We start from the raw sequence: 19,159 nt of genomic DNA, 5'->3' as shown, positions 1-19,159 counted from the left end.
ACAGAAATGGTCCCACTGCTTTTTTTTTTTTTTTAAGTTGCCAGGGCTAGAACCCAGATCTTCTGGTTCCTAGTCTGGTGTTTTTGCTGCACTTACTAAAAAAGGGAACTGAAATATGAAGGTTATCATCACTGAAGATCAAAATAAAACATATTTTTGTAGCTTCCAGTTAATCGGCAATTCATTTAGCCTAAATTCCAGTCCTGTCACAGAATCCTAGGAACAGAAATTTCGCTGTCAGAGAAAACATTACTATCATAGTCTTAAACAAGAACTGTCTCATCGAACTTCTTACAGTGATGGAAACGTTCTCTATCTGCACTAATATGGTAACTAGTGTAATGGAGGAACTGATTTTTAAGTTTTATTTAATTTTAATCAACTTTTTAAAAGATTTTATTTATTTATCTGACAGAGATCACAAGTAGGCAGAGAGGCGGGGGCGGGGGGGTGGGGGGTTGGGAAGCAGGCTCCCTGCTGAGCAGACAGCCCAATGCAGGGCTCGATCCCAGGACCCTGAGATCATGACCTGAGCCAAAGGCAGAAGCTTTAACCCACTAAGCCACCCAGGTGCCCCTAATTTTAATCGATTTAAATGTAAATAGTCACATGTGGCTAATGGCTGCCGTATTGGACAGCATGGCCTTACAGTATAGACCAGGGATCAGATGGTAGTCTCTGACCCCTTGGCACAGCATCACCCAGAGAACCTGTCAAAAGTACAGATTCTGGGCCTACTGCCCAGCAACTGTTTCAGGAGGTCTAGGGCAAGTGCATTTTAGAACCATCTGGTTATTTTGACTTGCGGTCAGGTGGGAAACTGCTACATTATTGAGCTCTTCTTTGTCATGGAAGAGCAGTGCCAGAATCATGGCCTTGATCTTCTAAAGAGACTGTAGCAACTTTCCGGGGAATGTCAGACCCTTGGAAAATGTGATGGAAGCTGTGGACCTCTTCCCTGTAAAAATACAAACCGTATATAGTTTCTGCGAGTCACAGACCATCCTGAAGCTGTCCTTGAACCCACACGAAGAACTCCCCAACTTGGTGGTGCCCAGATGGCTCAGTTGGTTAAGCATCTGACTCTGGATCTCGGCTCAGGTCTTGAGCTCAGGGTTGTGAGTTCAAGCCTTACACTGGGCTCCACACTGGGCATGGAGCCTACTTTAAAAAAAAAAAAAAAAAGTCCCAACACAGACAACAGAGCTTTACTAGCTGGTGAGGGAGCCAAGTTTGTCTCAAGGCCCAGGAGCCTTGCCCACAGCAGGCATGTCATACAGATATGCCCAAAGATCACAGATATGCCCAGACTTCTCCAGGGGATCATCGAGGCCCCAGAGAAGACAGACGAGCAGTGTACGTGCCCTAAAAGAATACTGAACCAGTAACACGCCTTGCCTTTCCCCTTTGGTATCCATGGCCTTGTAGGTGAACTCAGTGGGCTTGGCTGTTACCAGTGCCCACATCTGCAGCTCTGACAGTGAGCAAAGGAGCAGGATGCATTTGAGGCCAGAATGGAGCCGGGACGAGCGTCCGGACTGAGTAATGGATTGGGATTTGGACTTACCTTCAAAGGCAGAGACACAACTGGCTCAGTCTTCACACCCCACAGGCTATAGGAGAACGAAGGGGCAGAGCTTCAGGGAAGTGGTCTGGGGCAATAAGCCCCAGAAAACAAGCCAGGGGCAAAGACCAGGCCTAGGAAGTCCGCCTGGCCAGCAGTCCCAGGCTCAGTGCAGAACCCTATTTTTTGTAGGCCAGCACCCTTGTAGAAGTGGGGAAGGAGGGAGGGAGCAAACGTGTGAATGTGTAGGAGAGCTGCTGTCAGGCCAGAGTATCCTTAGAATAGCTTCTTGAACTTGGAGGCTATCAGGGAGGGTCTGAGTCATGGTCATGTGGCACTGGAGAAGCCGTACAGCTCCCAGGCTGTGATTTTGTGCCCCTGGGAGGTGAGGATCAGCCTGTTTTCCCGTGCCCTTCACAGGTTCAGCTGCCAGCTGCTGGGTTAGCCTCTCAGCGGCCTGCCTGTTCCTCTGTCTGCCTGCCAGCCTCTTGGGTGAGTCATCCAGGCACTGCAGAGGGGGCCTGGGGAGCCCGGCATGCTCTTGGAGACAAGGATCAGGGCCCCTGGCCAGCAGCCCAGCTCACTGCCGAAGCAACATGATGGCTCCTATGGGGTGAGGGGCAGCCCCGCAGCCTCTCCGGAGGGCCATAGCTCAGGCTGAGCCCTGTCCACCCGAGACAGGCCGTGTGAACCGCACAACAGCTGGACCTCAGACAGCTGGGGGCCCTCGAAGCAAGCCCTGACGGCTTGGCCTCATTTCTCTCACTCCTCACTTGGGACTTTCTCTTCATCCCTGGTGCTCAGGGTCATCCTGTCCCTGAAGGTCATCCTCGGATACCCCCATCCAGCCAACATTGATCATCTCATCTGTGCCCTGCTATGAGGGCACCACCCCCGCCCTCAGGAGCCTTCTGACCAAACAAGGCCATGAGTTTCCCCCTGGGGTTTGCCTGGAGCCCAGGAGACTCGGGGAGTCTGTTCTACGTCCTGCGCCTGCAGTGCCACACAAGGCTGGCTGACCTTGGGCAAGTTTCTGCCTAATCAGCTTCAGTTTGTTCGAGTGAAAATGAAATCAAAGCACTCTTGAGGTCCTTCTCGGCCCATCTTTAATAGTGTTAGGTTCTGAGGGCTTGGGGTTTTTTCTTAAGACTCATTTTCCCCTGGCAAAGAGGCTGAGACAGGGCACCCGGGTGGCACGATTGGTTATGAGGCCGAGTGTTGATTTCGGTCAGATCCTGATCTCAGTGTTCTGGGATTGAGCCTCATGTCTGGTTCCACACCCAGCCTGGGGTCTGCTTGAAGATTCTCTCTCCCTCTGCCCCACCACCTCTCTCTTTCTCTCTCTTAAATAAATAAATAAATAAATCTTTAAAAAGGAAAAAAATAAGAGGCTTGAGACAGCTGGGCACTCGGAAGCCAGGGCACCCCTTAGACTTCTCAAGGTCATCAGGTGACAATGAGGTCGCCCATGCCCCTCCCCAGCATCCAGCGTTCAGGGCCAAGCCTGGGCATCTGTGCTGAAAGCTGGCGCTGCTCTGAGTTCCGAATCGGCAGACCCTTGAAGGCAGAGCTGGAAGGATCAAATTAGTAGTGACCAACCAGCCCATCCCACCCTCTCCTACCTCCCTACCCACAGCCCCGCAGTCGGGCTGGTTCAGTGCCTCGTGGCTGTTGCAGGGCCGCGGACTCGGTAGGAAGAGGGCTTCAGCCTAGCGATGCCCAGCCCCCCACCGTCCCAGGTCAGCTCCTAGCCTCACAGGGCAAAGGGCCAGCGGCGGAGAGGTTTGCCTTCATGCGGCCTGCCTTTCTGTCCTGAGAGCGACTAGAGCTGTGTTCTGGGCTGAGTGCCCTGCCAGCAGGGGACACTCCATCTGTTAGCCACAGCTTTAGCCCAGCCTGCCAGCAGAGAGCACTTATTAAAAACCTCTCCGAATGTGGTGCCTTCTCAGGCTTGGCGGAAAGCAAGTCCCGACCTGGAGGGACTTGAGCTTCGGGAGCATGCAGGCCCGGCCTTTCAAAAGGTTCCCACGTGGTAGCGATCCCAGATTGGTGCAGATCTCTTTCATGACAGCTCGAGTCTGCGTGCTGTTTGCACAAGGTTGTCTCAGCCCTGGGCTCACTCTCCCCCGGGGCTTCTGGGGAACGCACAGGACTGTTGGAGATAGAACCCAGGGAGACGGGAAGCCCTGTGCTTTGTCTTCAGAGTCCTAGAGGTGTAGGTTGGCATTGGGTGCAGTAATGTAAGCTCCACTACCAATGTGATACTTGGGAGGGGTTTTCAGCAAACAAGTGCGGACATTACAGAAGGAAGCCTGTCAGTTCCTTCTGGAAGGCCACAGACAGAAGTGTCCTGGGAGAGGAGCCGAGTGCCGGCACTGCCATTTGCATGATAATTTGTAGACCTCTTAATATGTCATATATATGAAATGTATAAAATGTATATATCCACACGTAAATCTCTATACACACACATATACGTGTATCTACCTCCTGCTCCACAACAAAAACTTGATTTTCCCCATTTGGAGAAAAGCCACCATGGCCAGTGTAGACATGTCCTCTAGGAAGCCAAGGTCTGTGCAGAGTCTGTGAGGTCACTGGCAGTCTTGGAGTATGGAATCTACCATACTCCAGGGGAACAAAACACAGCATTAAAAAACAACAGAAAGAGATTCGGCTGTTATTTATAAAAACAAGAAAGAACAAACCCAGATGTCCACGCCGTGGCCGTCCTGGAGGAAGTGGGATGGAACCCGCCTCGCTGGGCGGCGCAGAGGAGTCTGCTTGTGGCAGTGTGGCTAGTAGGAAGAGGAGCCGGGGTGCAGGCTCATGCCAAGGGTTGACTCCTTGGCCACCTGGGGTGTTTGGAAGATCAGTATATGAGGCAGAAAGAGGCCAAAAACCTCTCCCCTGCTTTTCTCCTCCAACCCAGTCTGTTCTGGTCCCTCAGGGTGAGCGTGAGCCTGGGAGATGGCAGTGATGGAAATGGCCTGCCCGGGCGCCCCTGGTTCGGCTGCCGGGCAGCAGAAGGAGCTCGCCAAAGCCAAGGAGAAGACACAGGCAATGGGGAAGAAGCAAGGCCCCGTCACCAAGCTCGAGGCTGTGGAGAAGAGCCCCGTGTTCTGCGGGAAGTGGGACATCCTGAACGACGTGATCACCAAAGGCACCGCCAAGGAAGGCTCTGAGGGAGGACTGGCCGCCATCTCCATCATTGCCCAGGCCGAATGTAAGGGCCAGGGCTGGTGACAGAGGGCAGGCAGGCAGGCCTACGGGGGGAGTTGGGGGGATGCGCAGTCCTTGTGCCAAGGTGGCAGGGCACAGGGGCGGGAGGTCAGGGTGACCGCTATCAGAGATTTTCACAAGACACAGCTGGGGCGGGGGGTAAGCTAAGAATGAGTCGAAGTGGGAGCTGTCACCTTACGTTCCCAGAAACCGTGCTGGGGACTGGAACACAGAAGGGAGGTGTGGTGCGTGGAAGCTTTTGTCCATCATGACCATAGCAGGGAAGGAGAGCCGGGAGACTTCACCGGTCCCGGAGCTCTTGGCAGGATCGTCAAGCAGGCCATCGGCCTTGTGCTGTGACCTTGGACAGCCTGAGCATCTCTGGAGAAGCCCCAGACAGGAAAGGCCAGGTCTCCTGGAAAGCCCCTCTGGGGCCTCTAGGCCCTTCACCACCTTCCACGTTGAGGTGGCCCCGCCCCAGAGAATGAACACCTGCTCTTCGGCCTGCAGGGCCCGCATGGGGACATAGGCCGGTGTGGGGTGGGGCCTGTCGGGTCGTCTCTGCTTCCACTCCCAGTACTTCTACATGACTCGGCACTCCCAGGTGCGTGGCTGAGGCCGGAAGTGCTCCTCGCTACCCCTTGCCCTCCAAGGAGCTTTCTTGGGGACAGCCTGGGGAGACAGTGGCATTTTCCCACATATCCACATCCTTCCCCTGTCTCCCACTCCCGTCTGGCTGTCTTTTGGGGAGAGATGAGAGAATACAAGTTAAAACCGTGGGGGACATGATGGTCCTATTACACACATACACATACGTAGATGGACACGACCGCTGATGTTTATTGAGCTGTTACTATGTGCCGGCCACCGCGTTGGGTGTGTTCCATGGATCTCACGTAAGCAGCATGGATAGTGAAGCAAGGAGGGCACCCCTCAGCACCCCCTCTGCTCCTGTTCAGTGGGAAGGTGGGGCGAGAGAAGCTGGCGCTGACAGGGGGCAGGCCGGCAGGCAGGTGGTCCGAGAAGGTATCCGTGAGACGCGTCTCTCCTCAGTGCCTGGTTCCTATTCTTCCTCTCCTTCCTGCTCATCTAACCTCTTGTCCTTCACTCACAAGGTGAGAACAGCCAAGAGTTCAGCCCCACCTTTTCAGAGCGGATCTTCATCGCCGGGTCCAAACAGTACAGGTGAGGAGGCCAGCCCGCGTGGGACCCAGGGAACCGAAACCGCGTCCTCCCTCCCCCGGCTGCTCACCCAGGCCGCTCCCCAGTGACCCCTGGCTCCCTTCTCCAGCACCTGTGGTTCAGCTCTTGGAACCTGCCCAGGTTTTCCTGGCTGAACTGCTCTGTCAGCCAAAGGAGCTTTCCAAAAGCTTTTCACGGCGTGTGGATGACTGCCTCTGGGTCCTATCAGCTTGACATTTTATTTTTATTTTCCTCAGAGTCCTTGCTGCTCCCCCTTGTTTCCCATCAGCAGGGAGGGTGCTGGGAACAGGAGTGACTTTCCCGCTAGTGCGTGACTGCGAATGCAGGCGCCTGGGCGCCGCTCCAGCTGTGGGAGAAACCTGCTGGGGTCTTCTCTCCTGTGAGACACATCCAAGGAGGGATGAGGGTTTGGAAACAGGAGGGGGGACCGACAGATTCGCAGCTGGGTGGCCCCACAGAAAGGAAGCCAGAGTGAGGCTCAGTCTGTTCCCAGGCTCCCCATCCCCAAAGATGATTTTTTTTGGCCAACTGCAGGTTGAACTCAGCAACAGTTCCCGCCTCTACCAACAGGCAGACTTTTTTATCATTGGGATTTGGAAAGTGCTAGTAATGGGAAAAGGGAAGGCTGCTGCCCTTGAACCAAGAATTGCTCAGTGTTTGATGAGAAGCCTTGCACTGTCCCCAATGCCTTTTGGCCCAGGGTCAGGGGTTTCTGAGGGGCCTGAGCCAAAAGACCAGCTGCCTGAGAGCCCCTAGGCCTTTAGCAGCCCCTAAGACTGGTGTGACTCTGCCTCCTTTGTCGGGGGCAGCAGTGAGGCCACGGGAGGGCAGCTGAGGCTGTGGTCTGCTGCATGGCCGTTCAGCAGCGGCTTTTTCAGACACTCATCTGTGGCTGGTGCCTTAATACCAAGAGCCAGCTTGCGTCCATGGTGGTAGGCAGTCTCTAGGCCATCCGAGGAGGGAAGGCTCCCCGGTACCGGACATCAGCCCAGACTTGTTTTTTGAGTTGTTTTTTTTTTTAAGATTTTATTTATTTCAGAGAGAGGGAGAGAGAGGGAGCACAAGCATGAGGGGGGCATGAGGGCAGAGAGAGAAGCAGCCTCCCCACTGAGCAGGGACCCTGGGATCCTGACCTGAGCCGAAGGCAGACGCTTAACCGACTGAGCCACCCAGGTACCCCCATAGTGTCTGTGTTTATGCAACAACACATTCCCAGAAACCGGGTGTCTCCAGGAGCCAATGGGGGTGGAGATGCCCAAACTCCCTGTCCCCCACCCAGAGGCCATGGAAACAAGCCCTTGTCAGAGCTGAGAATGCCCGCTGTGGAGTGCGGCCCTCCAAGTCCTATGTGCGCCCAGCCCCCCGGGACCTCTCCAGGGACAGCCCACCCTGGAGAGCAGTGAGGGAACCTTATATCTATGCATTCCCGCTGAAGAGCGGCGTGCGCCCCATCACGGCCGTGCGCCCCATCTCGGCCATGCGCCCCATTACGGTGGTAATAACTGTTGTGTATTGGAAGCTTGCTTAGGGATTAGGCGCTGAGGTAGGCTTTTTAAATGAGCACTTTCCTTTAAACCCCAGCTTCGTCTGCATGGCAGGAAATCCTATGTCCATTTTACAAATAAGAAAACTGAGGTTCTTTGGGCTTTAGGCACCTTCCCACATTCACACAAGCACTCGCCAAGCAGGGATCTGACCTCTGGGTCTCGAGGACTCTAACCGCAGTTACCTGAGCCGTCCCATCCCCCTGCCTCCTCACGCACTCGACATGCGTACCTGTCCCTTCTGACAGCCAGTCCGAGAGCCTTGATCAGATCCCCAACAATGTGGCCCATGCGACGGAGGGCAAAATGGCCCGTGTGTGTTGGAAGGGGAAGCGCCGCAGCAAAGCCCAGAAGAAACGGAGGAAGAAGAGCTCCAAGTCCCTGGCTCAGGCCGGAGTGGCCTTGGCCAAACCGCTTCCCAGAACCCCGGAGCAAGAGAGCTGCACAGTCCCCGTACAGGTGAGAGCCACCGCCACAGCCCAGATGCCAGGCTCACAGGGCCTTCGGCTTGGCGCCTGGGCCTCGGCTCTGTCCCTGTGTCCTAACACCTGTGTTTTCCCCACAGGAGGATGAATCCCCACTAGGCCCTCTGTATGTTAGAAACGCCCTCCAGTTCACCAAGCCTCTGAAGGAGCCCGGCCTCGGCCAACTATGCTTTAAGAAACTCGAGGAGGGCCTACGGCCAGCCCTGCCTCGCTCAGAACTCCACAAACTCATCAGCCCCTTGCAATGTCTGAATCATGTGTGGAAACTCCACCACCCCCAGGATCTCGGCCCCCTGCCCCAGCCCGCTCACCCCTTCCCCTACAGCAAACTGCCCCATCCCTTCCCATTCCACCCTCTCCAGCCCTGGAAACCTCACCCCTTAGAGTCCTTCCTAGACAAACTGACCTGTGTAGATAACCAGCAGCCCCTGTCTGGCCCTCACCTGGGCAAACTGGCCCGTGCGGACAGTCAGAAGCCAGTGCCCGGCCCCCGCCTGGAGCCCAGCTGCCCAGCCCGCACCCCGCGGGAGAAGTTTTCCGTGGAGGAGTACCTCGTGCACGCTCTGCAGGGCAGCGTGAGCTCCGGCCAGGCCCACAGCCTGGCCAGCCTGGCTAAGACCTGGTCAGCAGGGGGTTCCAAGCCCCAGAAGCCCAGCCCCGAGACGGAAGACAGCGAGGGGGTCCTGCTGACGGAGGTAAGGGAGCCCCCACACACCTGCCCTGGGGACCACCCACTCTGGGGCCGAGAGCAGCGGCTGGCAGTCAGGTGGGATCCGCTTGGAGGAAGGAGCCTCGCTGGAAACCTGCCAGATCCACTCGCCTTGGTGGGGGGAGGGTCTTCACTCTCGATGGAAGTCACTCGTGCGTGTGACAACACGTCCGATAGTAGGAAAGTGCGAGGCTTTGGCAAGAGGCGGTATCCCCTACACCACCTCCAGGTCGCTCTCAGGCCTTCTAGATGTTTCTATCTTGAGTTCTTCCGGTTGGTTAGCTCATTGTTGCTATCGCTCTCGTGTATGTGTCTATGCACACACGTGTGCGTGTGTGTGTTTTATCAGTGATGCGTATTCTGAGAAACAGGAATTAGATCTATCAACCACAGACGTTCGCTCCCCACCCCTGCTATGAAAGACAAGGATTTTGCGCATCCACACTACCCCCGACCTGCCTTCTCCCCCCACCCCAGTTCTCTGCTGGAGAGCTTTGTTAATCTTTTTTGTTTTGTTTTTTAAAAGATTTTATTTATTTATTTGACAGAGAGAAATCACGAGTAGGCAGAGAGGCAGGCAGAGAGAGAGGGAAGCAGACTCCCCGCTGAGCAGAGATCCCGATGCCGGGCTCGATCCCAGGACCCTGAGATCACAACCTGAGCCGAAGGCAGAGGCTTTAACCCACTGAGCCACCCAGGCGCCCTAGAGCTTTGTTAATCTTAAGTCATTTCAGCAGACTTAAATTTGGGGGCCTTCTTCCCTCCGTCTGTGACATGATCATTTGCTCCCCTACCTCTCTTCGCAGTCCTCGTCTTTCCTTTACCTTATAACTCCTGAGCTATATTTTTTCAATGGCAAGGTTGTTGACAGTTCCGTTTCTGTTCCGCAACCACAAAGCCTGGGGAGAAGGATCTTTCATCACAAGGATCAGCTAGACTTGGGCCACCCATGAAGCTCTCCTTTGCCTTCACCTTATGCCTGTGACCCCCTCTGGTCCTGCCCTTCCAGAGCCCTGCCTCAGACCTGGTGATGTTTTTGGTTATGAGGGCCCCACCCCTGCAGCCTAGGAAGGACTGCCGCCCAGAGAGCCTTCCTCACTGTAACCCTTCGTCCCTCTGCTGCCCTGGCCACTGACACGGGCCTGTCTCTCCTGCCAACCCCAGAAACTCAAGCCGGTGGATTATGAGTACCGAGAGGAGGTCCACTGGGCTACGCGCCAGCCCTGCCTGGGCAGAGGCTCCTTCGGAGAAGTGCACAGGATGGAGGACAAGCAGACTGGCTTCCAGTGTGCCGTCAAAAAGGTACGCCAAGAAGCAAAAGCTATGGCCAGGCTCTGGGAGCTGCAGAGCAGCCTTTCTTGCGAGAGCAATCCCGGGGCAGCCATGGTCTGACTTGTTACTGGAGGCTGGCTATCGCCGGGCACCCTGTGGTCAGCTGGTCCCGGAAGGGAGCAGTGTCAGCCACGTGTCCCGGCCTGGGAGCTGCATTTGGTATGCGTGCGTGTCGGAGTCTGCAAGTGCACCCACGTCCTGGGCCGCTCCTCTTGCCAGGGCCTTAAGGGACAAGTCCAAACCTGGAAGGCAGTTGGTATCATGGGATTCATGTTGAGCTGAAACCCCAAAACTGCACAGTGGGGGTGCTCGCACCTGGGCCAGAAGGTAATGACCAGACCAGTAGCCTGTACCTAACAGGTGCCTCTTGCATGAAGCTGAGCACTGCGGAGTCAGATCTGATTTGGGTCCGGGCTCTGCCTCCCATTGGCAAGAATAAGAGGTCTTGGGAGGTGGACATTATGAGGAAATGTGACTTACATCGGGAGACCCAGGCTTGTCTGTCTCCAGAGTTCGGCTATGAACCAGTCTTTAGGAAGGGACTGGGGGAGAAGGCTCGTGGTTCTAGGATTCGAGGCGAGCAGAGGTATGAATCACCTCTCCGGCTCCCTCATTTCCCCAGTGATAGACCTAGAGACCAGAGAGGGTCGTGTGCCTTGCTTCAAGCCACACAGCGAGGCCTAGCACTGAGGCCTCCTTTGGTCAGGGGGCCCTGTCCGGGCCCTGCAACAGATGCAGACCTTGGTGTCGGGCCTACTCTCCTTTAGATGTCCTTTCTCCTACCCTGGCTCTCAGCTCCCTTGACCTTGTTCCCAGCCCAAACTCAGCCTCAGAGCTAGTGCCCAGGGCCGCAGGAGGCAGAAATGAGAAACCTTTCCCTGGGACACGTTCTTGGCTCACAAGAAAGGGACATAAGCTAGTTTAGTGATGGATCTTGTTTTCAAGTGGGTTTTGTCAGGGACACTCTGCTCTCCAAGAGGAAAGAAGACCAAGTAGCCAGACCAGGCTGGGCCCGCCCGCTCAGGCCCCATGCACAGGGGACACCACTGCTGTGGCTCTCGGTGCCAAGGACACACGGGACGTGAATCACCTGCCTTCCTTGGCTTGTGTGTGGGCCAGGATGTTCAAGTCTGGGGGTTTGGGTTGCCGGGTAACAGGCCGGGAGGGGACTATCCGTAGGTATTACCCCAAACTTCAGACATACCCTGTCAAACAAGCAGGCTCCGCCCCGGGCCAGAGCACAGTCTGGCAGTGCACGGGTCAGCCTCCTCCCCTGGAAGCCAGGGCTCCGTGCCTGACCTCCTCAGCCACAGTCCCACCCCACACACAGGCCATCGGAGAAGGCTCAGCTGTCCCTCCTGAGGGGCGGGTGGCGGAGAGTGAGAGTGTGAAGCGTCCTGGAAACCCAGGCCCAATGCTGGGGAGAGCTTAGTCACTGCGCTGCTCAGCTGTTGCCCTGCTGAGGTTCTCGGAGTCCAGGCAACAAGGTAAACAGCCCTGATATAGTAGAAGAGGATAGATACTCCGTTTCTCACCTCCCCAAGGCAGGCGGAAAAGCTCCAGCCACACCAAGTGGGCTCCCAAGGCTGGACTGCCGCCCAGGCCCGCTCGAGCTGGCCGCTCTCAGAATCTGCCCACCGCCCCCTGTCCCCTACCCTGTCCCAAGACCTCAAGTGTGATGGCTCTTTGACGGCCTGCACAGCTGCCAACAAGGCGGTCAGCGGGGGCTTTGGGGGAGCAGTGGGGCAGGCACAGGCGTCCTTTAGCATTTTCAGCTGGAAGATCTGAAAAACAGTTCCCGGCAAAGAGGGTAGGGTTGGGGGAGGGGGCAGGGATCGGAGGTCGAGGGGCACATCGGGTCAGAACAAGTCTGCGCACCCTCCTCCGGTGTTCCCTGAGGAGGACCCAGCACGTGGTACAACAGCACTTCCTTGGTCCTCCTTCTAGAACATTGGTGGCCTTGGGTCGGATGCCAGTTGGCCCTGAGTCCAGGGTTGAATGTAGGGGGTTTTGTTTTTTAAGGTTTTGTTTGATCTTTTAATCGCAAATAAACATAGGCCCATTATAAAATAATCCAGAGGATACCCCAAAACACAAGTCTCCCTGTTCCCCAATCCATTTGCAGAGGTACCTGCCCTTTGACTTTTTAGACTTGATTTTATATATGTGTATATATTTATATTTATATGAACATATAATTTATTTTTAAAAGATTTTATTTGAGAGAGAGCAGGGGGAGGGGGAGACACAGATGGAGAGAGAGAAGCGGACTTCCCACTGAGCAGGGAGCCCAATGCAGGGCTCGATCCCAGGACCCTGAGACCGTGACCTCAGCTGAAGGCAGACGCCCAACCGACTGAGCCACCCAGGCACCCCATAAACATGTAGTTTCTTTTATTAAAATGAGATTGTACTCTGGAGGCCATGCCATGTTTTTCATGTAATAGTAGATCATGGTCACATTTCCTTTTTTGGTACATAGACAGCTCTCTAATGCTTTTCCTCAGCCAGTGCAGAAGTCAGTGGGTGAAGTTACAGAACGCGTGAGCTTCTGGAACTCTATTCTGTAGTGTACTTGTATGTGGTGTGTGTGTACACATACATTTTGGGTGGGGAGGTCTGTATCATGTATCAGATTTTCAGAGGGTTCCGTGGCCCAGAGAGGGGTAAGAACCATTCATTGAAGAACATCTGGCTCGAGCGTGGAGTTCTGGGAGCTTCCCTTTGGCTCTGCCACTGATCTGGGTTAGTGTGGCCTTGGCCAAATCCAGCCAGCTGTTACCAAGCCCACCATGCCAGGGGCTGGACACAGAAGGGCAGAATCCACGCACCTGCCCCAAAGGAGCTGGGGGTGTAATGGGGGATGGACATTTCCATGGCCTAAAGGTGGTAGAAGCCACCATCAGCAGAGTATATGAGTGAGGGCAGCCTGGACACATGTTGAGGAAGCAGACCCAGGACTAAGGGGAGAATAACTCCATGGTAAAGAGGAATAAGGAGGGAGCCCTCTGTTCATTGGACTCCTATGGGCCCAGTACTGTGTTTTCACCTATTTTATGTTCCTGAGATCTTTAAAAAGAATATACAGAATCGTGATTATCCCTTTTTTTATGGATGCAATAAAATGGATACAAATACTAAACAGGGGAGAGTCTCAAGAAGGAGAAATCAGGTGCCTGGGTGGCTCAGTGGGTTGAGCCTCTGCCTTCAGCTCGGGTCATGATCTCAGGGTCCTGGGATCGAGTCCCGCATCGGGCTCTCTGCTAGGCGGGGAGCCTGCTTCCTCCCCTCTCTCTCTCTCTGCCTGCCTCTCTGCCTACTTGTGTTCTCTGTCAAATAAATAAATAAAATCTTTAAAAAAAAAAAAAAAGGAGAAATCAGTGCCCAGGGTCAGCAGCATGCAGGCCGCTAAGCCGAGAGAGGTGGCTTGTGGATTTGGCAGCTAGGTAATGGCTGACCACACTTCCCCCCCCCCACCCCCCGCCGGAGTATGCTTGCTCCTGAATGGATGTGGGGGAGGGGAAAAAAAAAAACCAGTCTGGATATAAAAGCTCAGACTCCTGGAAAGGGCTTCAGTGAAGCAGGGTAGCTGGCAGGTCTGGAGTCAGGCTTCCCTAACCAAAAATCCCACCTCTGAGACTGCCAGTGACCTTGGGCAAGTCACTTGTCTGGACTTCAGCTTCCTTGCCCCACAGGCTGCTGTAAGATGCAAACACTGATGCTTATAAAGCGCTTAGAACTGGACCGGCATGTGTGAAGTGGGCAGTAAATACTAGTTTGTGGGGAGGGGTATTGATTGATTTATTTTAGGGAGAGCACATGCGCGTGCCCGTACACACACACACACACACACACACAGGCATGCGCGCACACACACCACGCAGGGGTGGGGGGTGGGGCAGAAGGAGAGGGAGAGAGAATCCCAAGCAGACTTCCCACTGAATGCGGGCTCCATCCCAGGACCCTGATGAGGGCACTGAAGTCCAAGGATGAGCAGGAAGGCCAGGTGCATTCTCCCCACCCCCTCAGGGCTGTCCCTTCTGCCTGCTCTCCCTAATGCACATTATATTTTGAAGTGTCCCCTCTGACCCCCTTGTATCTGGGTTTGTTTGTTTGTTTTCAAGGATTTCTATATTTAAGTAATCTCTACGCCCCACATTGGGACTTGAACTTACAACCCTGAGATTAAGGGTCGCACACTCTACCCACTGAACCAGCCAAGCTCCCCTGGGTGAGAATGTTTTTAACATTGTTTTAACATTACTGGGACACTGCCAAGGACTTAGGGATGTCTTCCTAGTTAAAGCAGAAGTTCTCAAATGTTCTTTGCAACCCTTAGTGTCAGTCATTTTTCATGGCATCCCAGGTCAAAACCAGTACCTCAAAGTTCCGTTTACTGAGTAATTAGGTCGCACACTAGTGTTTAGCCTGACAACTTGGCGGTCATTTGAATAACAATGCACGTAAGTGGAAAGAAAATTTTTCTTCTGTTCATAACCATATTTACTTATGGGATGTATGCCTCGGTCGGCACTGCACAATTCTCAAGTTTTGAAATCTGATTAGACACCCTCACCTTCCTTTCCTGCTCCACGTTATCCCCCGCGAAGTACTTAGATCGCAGCAGCCTCCAGAAACCCAGCTCCCTAAAGTCTAGAGCGCAAGCTGATGCTGAAACCGAACCGTCTGGAGCTAGTAGTTTGCGTGATGCCCCCCAGACAGCCATCACCACTGTTTCCCTCCAATGCCAAACACTGCAGTGCCGGGCGGAGTCCTCTGGGATGCCCCAGACTGCCCCCGCTCGCGCTGCGGGAGCCAGAGAGTTAAAGACATCGCCTAATCCAAGTCCTGTAGGGCGAATTCTTTCCAGCTCAGGTTCAGAGCTGGAAACACTGACAGAGAGTCAAAGTTTATGCGAGTTGATGAACCAAACCAGATACTCTGTAACCAGAAGACATTTTCCACTGATAGGCGAAAGTCCAAAAGCCCAAAAGCCCCACCTCGGCAGATCTCCTGCCAAGTCAGCAGGTTTCCCAGCCAAGCCCGGCCAGGTCCTGACTGATTTCTTCCAGGCTGGTTTGGTGGCCACCGGCGCCCCCTGGTGGTGCCTCTCAAGGCTAACACGAGAACCAGCGCCAGCCAGAGAGGAGGACACGGCTCTGTTAGGAATACTAAGTGTTTAATAAGCTGCTCTTATCTGAGCTGGAGGAAGGGGGCGCCTTACATTTCCTGAGCACCCACGGGTCGTCAGGCCTGGTGCTGAATATCATCCTTCCAAATCCTCACTCTATGCAGGAGCGGATACCACTGTCACCACCGTTTGCCTATGGAAAGAGAGTTTAGGGGAAGTGATCTACCTTTGGAAACGGCCAAGCCAGAGTCTCTCGTCTAGGATGTTTGTATCCCAGGCCTATTTCTTCCTGCCATACTATGCTGGCCCCTGCACAGAGGAGTGTGTGGTGCCTGCAGGAGGGGCCTTGGCCAAGCCCCTCCCCCTGAGAAGCCTCATCTTAGGCCCAGATCCTGGGGAAACAGCTGCAAACAGAATAAACAAGGATTGCTCCGTCTACATGGACATTTTCGTCCTCAGGGGAAAAGACAAATAATTCCAAGCTGAGAAAAGCGCTGAGAAGGGTGCTGACAAGAGCCAGGATCTTGGCTACATCGGCTCTGGCTGCAGATACGATGGAAACCCGGCCTCTGGGGAAATAGATGTGGATGTTGATAAACAAAAGGTCCCACGTCCTAGAAATGGCCCAGCCATTTGGGCTGGTGGGGGGGGGGGGTAAAAGTTCTGTGTTTGGCAGATTTGAGCGTGGGCAGCATGCCAGGGGCCTGGATAAGGGTTGTAGTTTTTTGTATGATTCTAAGTGTTTCCACACACATCCGCAGTACAGAACTTTAACCAAGTACTAGAAGTTGAACATGACCCCCAGGGTGCACAGTTTAGTCTCTGAGGGTCCAGTGGACCCCCCCAGGGCCCTGCCTGGCCTCAGAATCGACACGGGGTTGGGGGGGGATTGGGAGTCTCCCTACGGAGAGGGTCCTGCCAGGATGCTAGGGAAACAGCCTGGGCACACACCCTGACTCACAGCTACCTCTGGGCCCTGCCAGGTGCGCATCGAAGTGTTTCGGGCAGAGGAGTTGATGGCATGTGCAGGATTGACTTCCCCCAGAATCGTCCCTTTGTATGGAGCTGTGAAGGAAGGTCCTTGGGTCAACATCTTCATGGAACTGCTGGAAGGTAGGGAGCCAGGCGCCACTCTTTCCCCCTCACAGCTCAGAGCCAAGACTTGGGGTTTTCCTGGGTTGACCTTGGTCCCCAGTTACTCCATTTTTAACCTCTTGACCCTGTGACGTGGGCAGAAAAGGCCTACTTTCCAACCACCTGCCCTTGGAAGCCCTTTGTCCTTGGCCTGCCTACAGGCCTGGAAATGCCCCATGTAGAGACTGGCCATTGGTCTCCTAGGTGGCTCGCTGGGCCAGCTCATAAAGCAGAAAGGCTGTCTGCCGGAGGACCGGGCCCTTTACTACCTGGGCCAGGCTCTGGAAGGGCTAGAATACCTCCACACCCGAAGAATTCTGCACGGAGATATCAAAGGTGAGGCTCACACCCCAACCGCTCTTGTCCCCAGTGGGCTCCTTCATTACCTCACCCTTCCCGATCCTTCTGGGCCTGCCTGGCCATCCCCCGTGGCAGGGCCCGAGTCAGGCTGGGGAGGGCAAGTATGTTTCCCAAGCCCTCAGCCTGACACCGTAGTCGCCAGTGGGCAGCGCTGCCCACACAGCTCCTCCGTCCTGGTGACCACTAGGGGAGGGTGGGGACAGCAGAGCTGAGTGGCAGCGTCCCAGGAGTAAACTCTGTCCCTGTACCCCAGACACCCGCCTGCTGCCTGCCTCTAGCCGGAACCGATAACACTCTTGCCTTCCTCATGAGTAAGGACACTCAGCAGAAACAGCAGCTGCCACTTGGGGTCAGCCAGCAGTGGCCTCGCTGGAGGTCCTGATTGGGCTGGGGCCGGAAGTGACTCACCTGTTGCTCTTCTTCTCTGGGGTGGCCTGGCAGCTGACAACGTGCTCCTGTCTAGCGACGGGAGCCGTGCCGCCCTCTGCGACTTCGGCCATGCTGTGTGCCTTCAACCTGATGGCCTGGGGAAGTCACTGGTCACGGGTAAGCCCCACCCCCCACCACCCTCCCCGGGCTGGTCATCCCCAGTCTTGACTCAGCATTGGCCCCGTATCCTCTCCCGTGCTTCCCATAAGAACAGTCAGAGACAGGAGCACGTTTTGTCCTCCATTGTGTTTCAGCCCCTCGACAACAGGTCTTCTCCGTGGAGCCCCCATGGCTCCAACCATCTTGTACCGCCTTTCTGGGGAGCTGTGCTCCCAGCCTGTGGCCTCAGCCCTCCTGGGCCTCTGAGGCCCAATGGGATGGCTGACCGAGGGGCCTAGGCTCTGTAGCTGGAGAAATGCTTGTTTTTAACTCACAGTTTTCTGATATTTTTTTTTAAGATTTTATTTATTTATTTGACAGACAGGGATCACAAATAGGCAGAGAGGCAGGCAGAGAGAAAGGAAGGGAAGCAGGCTCCCCACTGAGCAGAGAGCCCGATTCGGGGCTCGATCCCAGGACTCTGGGATCATGACCTGAGCCGAAGGCAGAGGCTTTAACCCACTGAGCCACCCAGGCGCCCACAGTTTTCTGATTATTAAAATAATCCACATCCACTGTAAAATTTTTGGCAATTACAGAGTTACGTGCTGTAGAAGAGGAGGAGAAAAGGAGCCTCCACACTCCTCTTGCCCAGAGAGACAATCTTGAACATTTTAAGTAATTCCTTCCAGGTCAACTTTTTTCTTTTTTAACCCTGTACTTAGTTAAAGTCGATATAACCCAGTTTTGTGCCCTGCTTTTTTCATTTATAGCATTAAGCATAAAATTATTTCCTCTTGACCAAAATAAAAAGTCTTTTAGAAGTGATTCGGTTATTAAAGATTATGTTGGTAATTCTGAAGAAACAGACTGAAGACGGACCCCTGCCTGTCACTTTAAAATAACTAGTGGGTTTTTTTTTATATTTCTATTTTAGAAATTATTACAAGAATAATTTCTATTCTAAAATCTTTTACAGAAAGTAGAACTAAGCAAAAATAAAAAATACAAATCACCAGAGGGGGAAAGAAAATCTTCACATCTGGTATTGATCCTTCTAGTTTTCTATGCATTAAAGTTTTCTTTTTTTTTTTCTCTTCACTCAATAAAACTTCAGAAACATCAAACCATTAATTAGTCTCCTACAACGTAATTTTCAGTGCCCAGGGCCCTCCCAATTTTTAAAAAATGTATTCTAAGGATGGGGTCCATAGGGTCGAGCCCCTGTTTTGAGTGATACAGCCTTTGTACCAGTTCCCAGCGGGGCCCCTGACTTAGCTTATCCCCTGGCAAGTTTGGTCTAGAAGCTTCCTCTCTATTCAAGGTACTTGAGCAGAGACAAATTCCAGGTATTTCAGGAGTGGGCTGGGGGCTGGGGTTGGGGGTCACTGCTGAGGCTCTTGCCCGTCTGAGTTCACAGTTGGCTTTCCGGTCTCCCGCCACCTTCCCAGGGGACTACATCCCCGGCACGGAGACCCACATGGCCCCAGAGGTGGTGATGGGCCAACCCTGTGACGCCAAGGTGGACGTCTGGAGCAGCTGTTGCATGATGCTGCACATGCTCAACGGCTACCATCCATGGACCCAGTACTTCAGGGGGCCGCTTTGCCTCAAGGTCAGTGCCAGCGCCTGGGAGGGTGAAGACGGAGACCCAGCCTCGGGCTTGCGGTGGCCTCGGTCTGGGCCGCTCTTTGGCGGCAGATGGGAACAGGAAGAGGCCTCATCCTAAATGTGGGGCCCTGACTCAAATACTTGCCACCCAAGTCTGCGGGCTCCAGGGGAGAGCCTAAGGGAGGGATCCCCTCAAGTTCATGGCAGGTCGGGCCTTGCCGCCTGACCCTGTCCCCCTGGCCCCCTTCTTCCCTTTCCTTGGCAAAGTCCCAGCCCTTTCCAGTCTTTGTGACCAACTCCAACACCACAGGGTAGGGGAGAGTGGAGAAGAGCCAG

At 54.3% G+C, this 19,159-nt stretch overlaps 1 protein-coding gene across 1 annotated transcript in view; it reads left to right on the top strand.

The window, feature by feature from the left end:
- MAP3K14 (mitogen-activated protein kinase kinase kinase 14) overlaps window positions 1-19,159 on the top strand; it is a 43,019-nt gene that overhangs the window by 18,029 nt on the left and 5,831 nt on the right. Inside the window, exons 2-10 of the mRNA XM_080826544.1 lie at window positions 4,515-4,790; window positions 5,902-5,971; window positions 7,782-7,992; window positions 8,099-8,713; window positions 9,892-10,029; window positions 16,174-16,303; window positions 16,529-16,660; window positions 17,126-17,230; window positions 18,664-18,827. Coding sequence (XP_080682670.1) covers window positions 4,535-4,790; window positions 5,902-5,971; window positions 7,782-7,992; window positions 8,099-8,713; window positions 9,892-10,029; window positions 16,174-16,303; window positions 16,529-16,660; window positions 17,126-17,230; window positions 18,664-18,827 — 1,821 coding nt within the window. The 5' untranslated portion in view covers window positions 4,515-4,534. The remainder of the gene's footprint in view (window positions 1-4,514; window positions 4,791-5,901; window positions 5,972-7,781; window positions 7,993-8,098; window positions 8,714-9,891; window positions 10,030-16,173; window positions 16,304-16,528; window positions 16,661-17,125; window positions 17,231-18,663; window positions 18,828-19,159) is intronic.

The sequence above is a fragment of the Martes martes genome, assembly GCF_963455335.1.
Source record: "Martes martes genome assembly, chromosome: 16".
NCBI classification, from domain to species: domain Eukaryota; kingdom Metazoa; phylum Chordata; class Mammalia; order Carnivora; family Mustelidae; genus Martes; species Martes martes.
This window is presented reverse-complemented; position numbering and strand designations above follow the sequence as displayed.